Source organism: Somniosus microcephalus, unplaced genomic scaffold, assembly GCF_052327205.1.
Source record: "Somniosus microcephalus isolate GS21.2 unplaced genomic scaffold, FLI_Smic_1.0 unresolved_chr4, whole genome shotgun sequence".
NCBI lineage: Eukaryota > Metazoa > Chordata > Chondrichthyes > Squaliformes > Somniosidae > Somniosus > Somniosus microcephalus.
Genome location: NW_028225182.1, coordinates 13,692,471 through 13,706,424, shown reverse-complemented (window position 1 = coordinate 13,706,424; position 13,954 = coordinate 13,692,471). Strand labels below are relative to the sequence as shown.

General features: G+C 49.6%; 1 protein-coding gene across 1 annotated transcript in view; it reads left to right on the top strand.

The window, feature by feature from the left end:
- LOC147089687 (NACHT, LRR and PYD domains-containing protein 3-like) overlaps window positions 1-13,954 on the top strand; it is an 89,317-nt gene that overhangs the window by 36,239 nt on the left and 39,124 nt on the right. The window contains exons 3-4 of the mRNA XM_085977187.1: window positions 3,770-3,934; window positions 13,239-13,334. Coding sequence (XP_085833313.1) covers window positions 13,271-13,334 — 64 coding nt within the window. The 5' untranslated portion in view covers window positions 3,770-3,934; window positions 13,239-13,270. The remainder of the gene's footprint in view (window positions 1-3,769; window positions 3,935-13,238; window positions 13,335-13,954) is intronic.

Below are 13,954 nucleotides of genomic sequence, written 5' to 3'. Positions count from 1 at the left end.
TCGACTCTTTTTTCTCCCCTTGTCCAATCTCTTCCCACCAACATTCGCGACTCTTCCGATACCCTTCGTCACTTTAACAATTTCCAGTTTCCTGGCCCCAACTGCTTCCTTTTCACCATGGATGTCCAATCCCTCTACACCTCCATCCCCCACCAGGACAGCCTTCGGGCGCTCCGTTTCTTCCTTGAACAGAGGCCCAACCAGTCCCCATCCACCACCACCCTCCTCTGCCTGGCTGAACTTGTTCTCACATTGAACAACTTCTCCTTTGACTCCACTCACTTCCTCCAAATTAAAGGTGTTGCTATGGGAACCCGCATGGGCCCTAGCTATGCCTGCCTGTTCATGGGATATGTGGAACATTCTTTGTTCCAGTCCTACTCGGGTCCTCTCCCTCACCTCTTTTTCCGGTACATCGATGACTGTATTGGTGCCGTTTCCTGCTCTCGCCCTGAACTAGATAAGTTCATTCACTTTACTTCCAATTTCCACCCTTCCCTCACCTTCACATGGTCCATCTCCGACTCTTCCCTTCCTTGACTTCTCCGTCTCCATTTCTGGCGATTGGCTTTCAACAAACATCCACTACAAGCCCACTGACTCCCACAGCTACCTGAACTACACTTCCTCCCACCCCGCTTCCTGTAAGGACTCTATTCCATTCTCCCAGTTTCTCCGTCTACACCGCGTCTGTTCTGACGATGCCACCTTCCATACTAGTGCTTCCGACATGTCTTCCTTTTTCCTCAACCGAGGATTCCCCTCTACTGTGGTTGACATGGCCCTTGACCGTGTCCGTTCTGTTTCCCGCACTTCTGCTCACATCCCTTCCCCTCCCTCCCAGAACCATGATAGGGTTCCCCTTGTCCTCACCTTTCACCCCACCAGCCTCCACATTCAACGGATCATCCTCTGCCATTTCTGCCACCTCCAACGTGATCCCACCACCAAACACATCTTCCCCTCACCTCCCCTTTCAGCATTCCGAAGGGACCACTCCCTCCGCGACACCCTGGTCCACTCCTCAATCACCCCCAACAGCCCTTCTCCTTCACCTGGCACCTTCTCGTGCAAGCGCAGGAGATGCAACACATGCCCTTTTACCTCCTCCCTTCCCACTGTCCAGGGCCCCAAACACCCCTTCCAGGTGAAACTGTGATTTACTTGTACTTCTTGCAATCTAGTATACTGCATTCGCTGCTCACGATGCGGTCTCCTCTACATTGGGGAGACCAAACGCAGATTGGGCGACTGCTTTGCAGAACACCTCCGTTCAGTCTGTAAGGGTGACCCCGAGCTCCCGGTGGCCTGTCACTTTAATTCTCCGCTTCACTCCCACTCTGATCTCTCTGTCCTCGGGCTATTGCTTTGTTCCAATGAAGCTCAGCGTAAGCTCGAGGAACAGCACCTCACCTTTCGATTGGGCACTTTGCAGGCTGCCGGACTCAACATTGAGTTCAACAATTTCAGATAATTATCCCTGCCACCATTTATCATGCAGTATGATTTTTGCCATTCCCATTTGCAACATTTTATCTTTCCTGCCTCTTTCAATAGTACAGGGTGTTTTTTCAATAACTTCCTCCCCTGGCCATCTCTGCACCTGCTTAATATCTGTTACATCTCCAGCATTTTCCAGTTCTGATGAAGGGTCCCAGACCTGAAACGTTAACTCTGTTTCTCTCTCCACGGATGTTGCCTGGCCTGCTGAGTATTTCCAGCATTTTCTGTTGTTATTTCTGAAACGGTGGCATAGTGGTTAGCACTGTTGCCTCACAGCGCCAGGGACCCGGGTTCGAATCCGGCCTCGGGTGACTGTGCAAACTCCACACAGACACTCTCCCCGTGTTTGCGTGGGTTTCCTCCGGGTGCTCCGGTTTCCTCCCACAGTCCAAAGATGTGCGGGTTAGGTTGATTGGCTATGATAAATTGACCCTTAGTGTTAGGGGGATTAAATACGTGGGGTTACGGGGATAGGGTGGGATATGTATTGGTGTAGGGGTTACGGGGATCGGGTGGGATATGTGTCGGTGCAGGCTCGATGGGCCGAAATGGCTTCTATCTGCACTATGGGGTTTCTGTGATTCTGTGAAATATCAGAGTTGCATTGCCTTCCCGCGCAGGCGCAGTACCGCTCCCTTGCCTTCCCGCGCATGCGCAGTCTCACGCTCCCTCTGACGCAGGCGCAGTGCCGCTCTGTCTCAGACGCAGGCGCAGTGCCGCTCTCTCTTTGACGCAGGCGCTGTCGCTCTCTCTGACGCAAGCGCAGTACCGCTCTCTCTCTGACGCAGGCGCAGTACCCCTCCCCCTCGCTCGCTCTCTCTCTCTCTTTGACGCAGGCGCAGTGTTGCTCGCTGCCGTCATTCCGGGGATTGCCGGTCCGGCTCAGTTTGCCTCTGGTGCTGGGCCGGGTTGATCGATGAGTGAGGGTCAGAAACAGGGTCATTGCCCAGGTTACGGGTGCCGCGCTCTGTGACTGAGGGAACTCTGCTCCATTCAGCACTCGGCCCGACAGCGGCTGCTCAGCCCGGAGTTTGGATCACAGCGAGGGAGGGTCACCGCTCCGGTCAGTAACTCCGCTCAGAAAATGGCGCATTTCTGTCTACAGCAGTGAGAATGCGGAAGTCTCGGTTCTAATTTTTTATATCACACGGAGGGAGGGGATTCACAGGATCACAGCTCCGGTTAGTAACTCCCCGGGGAATGAGCTGGACCGGCTCACAATACAGGGGCTGGTCTAGGGGTGGAGGGCGCGGTGGGTTCATCAGGTCCCGGGGAATGAGCTGAACCGGCTCACAATACAGGGGCTGGTCCGGGGGTGGAGGGCGCGGTGGGTTCATCAGGTCCCGGGGAATGAGCTGAACCGGCTCACAATACAGGGGCTGGTCCGGGGGTGGAGGGCGCGGTGGGTTCATCAGGTCTCGGGGAATGAGCTGAACCGGCTCTCAATACAAGGGCTGGTCCGGGGGTGGAGGGCGCGGTGGGTTCATCAGGTCCCGGGGAATGAGCTGAACCGGCTCACAATACAGGGGCTGGTCCGGTGGTGGAGGGCGCGGTGGGTTCATCAGGTCCCGGGGAATGAGCTGAAGTGGCTCACAATACAGGGGCTGGTCCGGGGGTGGAGGGAGCGGTGGGTTCATCAGGTCCTGGGGAATGAGCTGAAGCGGCTCACAATACAGGGGCTGGTCTGGGGGTGGAGGGCGCGGTGGGTTCATCAGGTCCCGGGGAATGAGCTGAACCGGCTCACAATACAGGGGCTGGTCCGGTGGTGGAGGGCGCGGTCGGTTCATCAGGTCCCGGGGAATGAGCTGAAGTGGCTCACAATACAGGGGCTGGTCCGGGGGTGGAGGGAGCGGTGGGTTCATCAGGTCCTGGGGAATGAGCTGAAGCGGCTCACAATACAGGGGCTGGTCTGGGGGTGGAGGGCGCGGTGGGTTCATCAGACCCCGGGGAATGAGTTGGACCGGCTCACAATACAGGGGCTGGTCCGGGGGCGGAGGGCGCGGTGGGTTCATCAGCAGTTTGGACAGGAAATGGCGCATTTCTGCCCAGAGCAGTGTAAATGGGGGAGTCTCAGGAGGGTGGAAATTTACTGTGAGGAAAATCTCCAAACTAAACACACAGCCCCGGAACTGGGGATCTGAGGAAAGGGACAAAATCAAACAAATACTCGACCTTGAAATTGAATTTTAATAAGCAGATTAAAAGTCTACATTACATTATTTCACGCTTTCAATATTGTTCTTATTTTCTGCTCTGCCGCAATTAGATCTCCCGGTGAATGATGGCGTGATTGAGGAAGGTGCTCAGCTCGAAGTAAACAGGGATTGTAGACTGAGGAACAACAGTAGGTGAACCAGCACAGGATTGTGAGCACCAACCAGAGAGAACTCTTCCGATTCAAAGAGCTTCCATCGGTGGACTGGGGAGAAAGGTAAGAGAGAGTCCCATTGACTCAGATACACTCTGGTCCTGGAGATGGACTGGGGAGAATGGTCAGAGAGAGACCCATTGACTCAGATACACACTGGTCCTGGAGATGGACAGGGGAGAAAGGTCAGAGAGAGACCCATTGACTCAGATACACACTGGTCCTGCAGACAGTACACACAGGTTACAAAATGAGGCAGGTCTTGGTGAGAATGAGAGTGGGAGTGTCTGACCACCGAGCACAATTATCCAGCATGAGGCCGTGCAATGGGATGTGAAGTGAGATCAGTTTCTGTCTCTAAACACACAGTCACAGTGAATCTTGTGTATGTTTTAAAGTAAAGGGGTTTGATCTAAGAGGTGATGCTGGAGCAGAGCCCAGCAGATGGACACGTGTCTGTTTGTTAGGTGGGGCTGAACACACACCGACACCTTCAGATCTCAGTGTTAAAATATTTCAGATCTGGTGACAAATCAAGGGGAAAGATTGAACAGTGAAACTAATTAAAATCAATTCATTGAACACGATTCAGAGACAAACCTATAGCCTGTGACCAGCAGATATGGAGTATTGTCAGATAGTGCATGCTGAGCACAGCGTTATTACGTAATAAGTAGGAGCAGAAGTCTGCCACACAGCCCCTAGAGCCTGTTCCACCATTCAATACGATCATGGCTGATCATCGACCTCAACTGCACTCACCTGCCCGATCTCCATATCCCTGGATTCCCCTAGAGCCCAAAAATCTATCGATCTCAGCCTTGAATATACTCAATGACTCAGCATTCGCAGCACTCTGGGGCAGAGAATTCCAAAGAGTCACAACCCTCCAAGTGAAGAAATTCCTCCTCACCTCAGTCTTAAATGACCGACCACTTATCCTGAGACTATGCCCCCTAGTTCTCGACACTCCAGCCAGGTGGAACAACCTCTCGGCATCTACCCTGTCAATCCCCTTCAGAATCTTATATGTTTCAATGAGATCACACCTCATTCTTCTAAACTCCAGAGAGTATAGGCCCATTCTACACAATCTCTCATAGAACATTCCTCTCATCCCAGGAATCAATCTAGTGAACCTTCGTTGCACCGCCTCCAAGGCAAGTATATCCTTCCTTAGATAAGGAGGCCAAAACTGCACAGTACTCCAGGTGTGGTCTCACCAAGGCCCTGTACAATTGTAGCAAGACTTCCTTACTCTTATACTCCAGGCCCCTTGCAATAAAGGCCAACATGCCATTTCCCTTCCTCACTGCTTGCTGTACCTGCATGCTGGTTTTCTGTGTTTCTTGCATGAGGACACCCAAATCTCTGATCACCAACATTTGAAAGATTCTCACCATTTAAAAAGTATTCTGTTTTTCTTGCTCACATTTCCCTACATTATACTGCATCTGCCACCTTACTGCCCACTCACTCAGTCTATCTATATCCCTCACAGCTTACTGTCCCACCAAGATTTGTATCATCAGCAAACTTGGATACATTTCACTCGGTCCCTTCATCGAGGTCATTAATATAGATTGTCAATAGCTGAGGCTCCAATACTGATCCTTGCGGCACCCCACTAGTTACAGCCTGCCAACCTGAAAAAGATCTGTTTATCCCGACTGTTTTCTGTCCGTTAACCAATCCTCTATCCATGCTGCTTTATTATCCCCAACCCCATGAGCCCTAATCTTGTGTAATAACCTTTTATGTGGCACCTTCTCGAATGCCTTTTGGAAATCCAAATATACTACATCCACTGGTTCCCCTTTATCTACCCTGCTAGTTACATCCTCAAAAAACTCTAATTAATTTGTCATACACGATTTGCCTTTCATAAAACCATGTTGACTTTGCCTAATCATGTTATGATTTTCAAGTGCCCTGATACAACTTGCTTAACAATCGCTTCCAGCATTTTCCGAATGACTGGCCTGTTGTTCCGTTTTCCCTCTCCCTCCTTTCTTGAATAGCGGTGTTACATTTGCGACCTTCCAATCCGCTGGGACCGTTCTAGAATCTAGGGAATTTTGGAAGATCAAAACCAATGCATCCACTATCTCTTCAGCCACCTCTTTTCGAACACTAGGATGTATGTCATTGGGTCCAGGGGATTTGTCGGCTTTTAGTCCCATTAGTTTCTCTAGTACTTTTTCTCGACTTGTATTAATTACCTTAAGTTCCTACCCTTGGTTCCCCACCATTTTTAGTCTGCTTTTTGTGTCTTCTACTGTGAAGACAGATACAAAATATTTGTTTAACGTTTCTGCCATTTCCTTATTCCCCATAATTTCTCCTGTCTCAGCCTCCAAGAGACCAATGTTTAGTTTTACTACTCTCTTCCTTTTTACATACTTGTAGAAGCTCTTACAATCTGCTTTTATATTTCTTGCTAGTTTTCTCTCATTGTATTTTTCCCTTATCAATGTTTTGGTCAACCTTTGCTGGTTTTTGAATCTTCCCCCAGTCCTCGGGCTTACTATTATTCTTTGCAACATTATAAGCTTCTTCTTTCAATCTAATGCTATCCATAACTTCTTTAGTTAGGGTGGGGGGCGGGGGGCTGAGCCAGTGGGTGTGGGGGGGGCAGAGGCCTGGGCCAGTGGGGGAGAGCGGGGGCCTAGGCCAGTGAGGGGGCGGAGGCCTGGGCCAGTGGGGGAGAGCGGGGGCCTAGGCCAGTGAGGGGGCGGAGGCCTGGGCCAGTGGGGGAGAGTGGGGGCCTAGGCCAGTGAGGTGGCAGGGGGCTGGGCCAGTGTGTGTGGGGGGCGGAGGCCTGGGCCAGTGGGGGAGAGCGGGGGCCTAGGCCAGTGAGGTGGCGGGGGCCTAGGCCAGTGAGGGGGCGGAGGCTTGGGCCAGTGTTGGGGCGGTGCGGAGTGCTGGGCCGTAGGGGGCGGGTATCTGGGTCAGTGAGGTGGCGGGGGGCTGTGCCAGTTTGGGGGAGGGGGTGCTGTGCCCGTGGGGGGACAGAGGAACAACATCACTTGAATTGTACAGGATCGGTCAGAAGGTAAGTTCCATGTTGCTGAGCCTCTGCAAGTAAAATATGCATTGAATGAGGTGTTTGATAGAAACATAGAAGATAGGAGCAGGAGAAGGCTATTCGGCCCCTCGAGCCTGCTCCGCCGTTCAATTAGATCATGGCTGATCATCCAATTTCAGTACACTGTCCCTGCCTTCTCCCCATATCCCTTGATCCCTTTAGCCTTTAGAACTATATCTAACTCCTTGAATATATTTAATGAATTGGCCTCAACTGCCTTCTGTGGTAGAGAATTCCACAGGTTCACCACTCTCTGGGTGAAGAAATTCCTCCTCATCTCAGTCCTAAATGGCTTACCCCTTATCCTTAGACTGTGACCCCTGGTTCTGGACTCCCCCACCATCAGGAACTTCCTTCCTGCATCTAGTCTGTCTAGTCTTGTTAGAATTTTATAAGTTTCAATGTGTCCTCCTTTGTGAAGACAGAACCAAAGTATGTATTTAATTGGTCTTCCATTTCTTTGTTCCCCATTATAAATGCATGAGGGAGAAAGGAATCTCAGGCTATGCTGATGGGGTTAGATGAAGAGCGCTGGCAGCAGGCTCGTGTGGACCATCAAGTGGCACAGACCACTTGGGCTGAATAGCTTGTTTCTCTGCTGTTAATTCCATGTAAAACAGGAGGTGACGATGCCGCATTTTCTGAGACAGTTTGGTATAAAGAGAACATCAGAAGCTTGGCTCTAATTCTGTAACGTGCAACAAGCAAACTCCTCCGGTGGAACTGGGAGATTCCAGTCGCCCAGCCAGAGCACGTGGAATATTCTGTAAAAGTGAAATGAGTTTAACTGTTTCTATAACATTGAATCACAAATAAGGTTTGTGTATTTCACAGAAGAGGGTTTGATCAGAGACTCGTCCCGTTTGCCACGTGGGTGAAGAGTCAGGCAGGTGCATCTCCATCTCCAGCCTCCCTTTCCTCAATGTTTTGCCGCCTCCCGAATTTCTGCCCATCTTTTTCACAGCCTCATGTTTGAATCTCTCCAATCAGGTTTCTGCTCCTGCCACAGCACTGAAATGGCAGCAACCAAAGTCCCAATCGACACATTCTGAGACTGTGACCATGGTAAACGATCCCTCCTCATTCTTCTCGACCTCTGCCGTCTTTGACACGGTCGAGCACGACATCCTCCAAGGCCTCTCCCCCGTTGTCCAGCTCAGTGGGACTGCCCTCACTTGGTTCCACTTTTACCTACCCAGTCGTAGCCAGAGAATCTCCATCAATGGCTTCTCTTCCCGCTCCCGCACTGTTAACACTGGAGTCCCCCATTGATCGCCCCTCGCCCCCTCCTGTTTCTCATCTCCGTGCTACCCCTTGGAGACAGCCGAAGACAAGTGGTCGGCTTTCACATGTACCCTGACCCCACTCTGCTCCACATCTCCACCAGCTCTCTCGAACCCGCCACTGACTCTGCTTTCTCAAGCTGCTTATCCGACATCCATCTGTGATTAGCTGCACATTTCTCCAATTAAACATTGGTAAGACCCAAGACATGGTCTTTGGCCCCTGCCAGGAATTCTGTTCCCTCCTTGTACCCAATCAGTGTCTCAGATTTAAACATACCATTCACACGTGATATCAAGAAATGGCTGCCTGCACTGGATACAGGAAAGGGTATGGGCCCCGACAACATCCCAGCTGTCGTGCTGAAGACTTGTGCTCCAGAACTAGCCGTGCCTCTAGCCAAGCTGTTCCAGTACAGCTACAACACTGGCATCTATCCGACAATGTGGAAAACTGCCCAGGTGTGCCCGGTCCACTAAAAGCAGGACAAATCCAACCTGGCCAATTACCGCCCCATCAGTCTACCCTCAATGATCAGCAAAGTGATGGAAGGTGTCGTCGACAGTGCTATCAAGAGGCACTTATTCACCAATAACCTGGTCAGTGATGCCCAGTTTGGGTTCCACCAGGACCACTCAGCTCCCGACCTCATTACAGCCTTGGTCCAAACATGGACAACAGAGCTGAATTCCAGAGGTGAGGGGAGGTGAGAGTGACTACCCTTCACATCAGGGCAGCATTTGACCAAGTGTAGCACCAAGAAGCCCTAGTAAAACTGAAGACAATGTGAATCGGGGTGGGGGGGGGAAACGCTCCACTGGCTGGAGTTATACCTAGCACAAAGGAAGATGGTTGTGGTGGTTGAAGGTCAATCATCACAGCCCCAGGATATCACTGCAGGAGTTCCTCAGGGCAGTGTCCTAGGCCCAACCACCTTCAGCTGCTTCATCAATGTCCTTCCCTGCAACATAAGGTCAGAAATGGGGATGTTCGCTGATGACTGCACAGTGTTCAGCGCCATTCACAACTCCTCCGATAATGAAGCAGTCCATGCCCGCATGCAACAAGACCTGGACGACGTTCAGGCTTGGGCTTATAAGTGGCAGGTAACATTCGCACCACAGAAGTGCCAGGCAATGACTATCTCCAACAAGCGAGAGTCTAATCACCACCCCTTGACATTCAATGGCATTACCATCACAGAATCCCCCACCATCAGCATCCTGGGGCTTACCATTGACCAGAAACTTAAACTGGACCAGCCACATAAATACTGTGGCAACAAGAGCGGGTCAGAGGCTGGGTATTCTGCGGCGAGTGTCTCACCTCCTGACTGCCCAAAGCCTTTCCACCATCTACAAGGCACAAGTAAGGAGTGTAATGGAATACTCTCCACTTGCCTGGATGAGTGCAGCTCCAACAACACTAAATAAGCTCGACACCATCCAGGACAAAGAAGCCGTTTGATTGGCACTCCATCCACCACCTTAAACATTCACTCCCTCCACCACCGGCGCACCGTGGCTGCAGCGTGTACCATCTACAAGATGCACTGCAGCAACTCACCAAGGCTTCTTCGGCAGCACCTCGCAAACCCGTGACCTCTTCCACCTAGAAGGACAAGGGCAGCAGGCGCATGGGAACACCACCACCTCCAAGACCACCTCCAAGTTCCCCTCCAAGTCACACACCATCCTGACTTAGAAGTATATCACCGATTCTTCATCATCGCTGGGTCAAAATCCTGGAACTCCCTACCTAACAGCACTGTGGGAGTACCTTCACTATAAGGACTGCAGCGGTTCAAGAAGGTGGCTCACCACCACCTTCAAGGGCAATTAGGGATGGGCAATAAATGCTGGCCTTGCCAGCGACGCCAGCTGCCATTAGCGAATAAAAAAAAAAGAAAAAGTTTTATGGGATGGACAATGGCGACGTGGAACATAGAAAAGGATACCAGATGAGAATATATCGAATGCTGTTGGAAGGTGAATGATGGACAAGGAAGGGTTACACACCATGGTCACAGTCACAGAGATTGGAGTTTGTGACTGTTCAGGGCAGATTAGATTTACATCGATACTGCAGCAGAGAAACAGTCCATTCGGCTCTAGTGGTCTATGCTGTGTTTATACTCCACGGGAGCCTCCTCCCACTCTAATTACATCTTGACACCGTATCCACTTACATTCGAGGGCGTTAGACTCGCGACACCAATATTAAATAACATTCAGAATGCCGGAGAACCCATCCTCCTGGAATGGATTGAGCCAGTTTGTCGCACTCCCCTCACTTCAGGAAAAATGAGCTCATTCACGTTGGACCTAAAAAGGATCGATCAGAGAATTTTCTAAATGGTTAGAAGTTAGGAACTATGGATGATCAGAGAGAACTTGGGGGCCAAGTACAGAAATCACTAGAAGCTAGTTGATGGGCACCAAAATAAGTAAAAGTCTGATGGAATGTTGGGCTTTATCGCGAGGGCTGGAATACAAAGGGGTAGAAGTTCTGTTCCAGCTGTACAGAGCTCTGGTTAGACCCATTTAGAGAACCGCACCTTGGGAACAATATCTTGGCTTTGGAGGTGGTGCAGCTCAGATTCACCAGAACGATACCGGGACTAAAAGCTTTAAATTATGAGGATAGATTGCACAGACGAAGCTTTTATTCCCTTGATTATACAAAGTTAAGGGGTGATCTAATTGAGGTGTTTAAGATGATCAAAGGAATTGCTAGGACAGAGAGTTAAACTATGTCCTTTGATGGACCAGTCCAGAAAAAGGGGGCATAACCTTAAAGGCAGAACGAGGCCGTTCAGGGGTGATGTTAGAAAGCACTTCTTCAGACACAGTGTAGTGGAAATCTGGAACACTCGCCCTCAAAAAGCTGTTGAGTTTCGGTCAATTGAAAATGACAAAACTGTCATTGATAGATTTGTGTTAGGCAATGGTATTTAGGGTTATGGAACCAAGGCGGGGAGATGGAGCCATGATCAAATTGAATGGCGGAACAAGCTAGAACGAGTGAGTGGCCTACTCCTGTTCCTATGTTCCTGGGCCTCTATTTATAAAGCCAATGTTCCCATATATGTTTCTAAAAGCCGTATCGCCATGCCCTGCCACCTCATTGAAACTTATAAAATTCTGATAGGACTGGACAGACTTGATGCAGGAAGGGTGTTCCCGATGGTCGGGGAGTCCAGAACCAGGGGTCACAGTCTAAGGATAAGGGGTAAGCCATTTAGGACAGAGATGAGGAATTTCTTCACCCAGAGAGTGGTGAACCTGTGGAATTCTCTACCACAGAAGGCAGTTGAGGTCAATTCATTAAATATATTCAAGAAGGAGTTCGATATATTTCTTAAGGCTAAAGGGATCAAGGGATATGGGGAGAAGGCAGGGACAGGGTACTGAATTTGGTTGATCAGCCATGATCTCATTGAATAGCGGAGCAGGCTCGAGGGGCCGAATGGCCTACTCCTCCTATCATCGATGTTTCTATGTCAAAGATTTCTGTATCTATACCCCAAAGTACTTCTGTTCCTGCAACCTCTTTAAATTGTACCAGTTGGTTTAAATTGCATCGCCTCATTCTTCCTTCCAAAATGAAGCATTTCACCTGCCATGCGTCTGCCCATTTCACCAGTGTCTCCATTTCCTCCTGAAGTCTTCTGCTATCCTCCTCGCGGTTTACGACTTTTCCGAGATTCGTGTCATCGACAAACTTTTAACTTATGCCCCGTATACCTAAGTCCATGTCATTGAAATATATCAAAAAGAGCAGTGGTCCTAATCCCGCCCCCTGGGGACACTGTATACTTCCCTCCAGTGTGAACAATATCGGTTCACAACTACTGTCTGTTTTCTGTCCCTTCACCAATTTAGTATCCACGCTGCCACTGCTCCTTTAATATCATTGGCTCCAATTTTGTTAACCAGTCTATTATGAGGTACTTTATCAAATGCCTTCTGAAAGTCCATATACAGAACATCAACTGCACCACCTTCATCAACCCTCCTATTTCATCGATTCGTTCATTCAAGTCAGCCAGATTTGATTTGCCTTTTAAAACAAATCCATTTTGGCTGTCACTAGTTAACCCATGTTCTTCCAAGTGACGGTTAATTTTGTTTTGGAAATGTTGTCCCGAGGAGTTTCATCAACACCGATGTTAAGCTGAGTTGCCTGTGGTTATTTGGTTCATCACTCTCTCCTTTTTTGAACAATGAAGTAATGTTTGCAGCCCTCCAGTCCTCTGGCACCTTTCTCAGATCCAAGGATTGGAAGACTGTGGCAGAGCGGGTGACATTTCTGCTTTGAGCCCAATCAACCGTTTTAATACATCGTCCTAATCGATTTATATCCTGTCCAATTTCTCTACCACCTCCTCCTTCACTGTACGATTGGCAGCATCCTCTGCTTTAGTGAATGCGGAGGCAAAGTGCTAATTTATTACCTCAGCTGTGTCCTCTGCTTCCACAAGATGATTGCCTTTTTGGTCATTAATCGGCCCCACCTTTCCTTGGACTATTCTTTCACGCTTTATATGTTTATAAAAGGCGTTCGTGTTCCCTATTATGTTACCACTAATCATTTCTCATACATTCTCCCTGCCCCTCTGTTGCTGTTGTGTGTTTATTACACTAGTGGCAGCGTTTATAAAATTCAGTACGTTGCCGTTTCATTAAGTCTCAAACTGGTACTGAATTAACTGAATCGCTTTGACATTTCCACAGTGGGGAAAGGAAAGACCGCTGATTGATAGTTTCAATGGACACACGTGCGCGGGCTCACACACAAATGGAGAATTATGATTGTAAAACAGCAGTCACATCTACCATTTGTATATTCATGGTGTTTTCTGAGATCCCAGAGCTGCCAGCTGCTGCACTGTTGAGGGAGGAGGGCCTTGATATCATGTTTAACAAGGCAACGTTCTCCTCATCATTTTAACATTTCCCTCGAACCCTCCTATTAATATTATATTTGTTACAGAGCATCAGAGCCTGGGAACGCCTGTCACCGCCATGGCCGAAGGTCCAAACAGGGAAGAAGATCCAACATCTTCAAAAAGAATGAGAATGGACACAGGTAGGTTCACAAAATACTTCAAGTACAATTGCTGTCCTGATAAAATGTCCAGAACTAGTTCAAGAACCTGCAGCTCTCACAGGTCGAGGGAACAGGACAGGGGCTGAGTACGAAGAGGGAAACGAGTGACCATCTAGAGGGACACTGCAGTCTTGGGTGGAGGCAGTCTCTGAGTACTGAAACTCTCCAATGGATGCCTGGTATTGGGGACTGTAAGGTGGAGAGAGTGATCAGAGGAGGGTTTTCCTGAGCAAACAGTGTGACTCCAGAGAGCAGGAGGCCACCCAGCAGGGTGAGAGTGAGAGGTAGGTGGGGCCCAGGAATAGGAGAGCGGCACTGGTGGCAGATTGTATAGTCAGGGGAATAAACAACCTCATCTGCGGCCCTGAGCATGCCCCGAATGGTTAGTTGCCTTCCTGGTGCCAGAGGGAATAACATCCTGGAACAGGTGGGGCCACCTCTGGGAAGGAAAGGAGAGCAGAAAATAGCCATGTTCAGAACCCGTAACACGGATAGAAATACGTTTATAGAGGGACTATTGAGACTGAGGCACTAAACTAAGAAACCAGGCCTCAAGCTGTTGAGCTCCGGATTGTTTTGCACTGGGCTGCTTAAGGCGG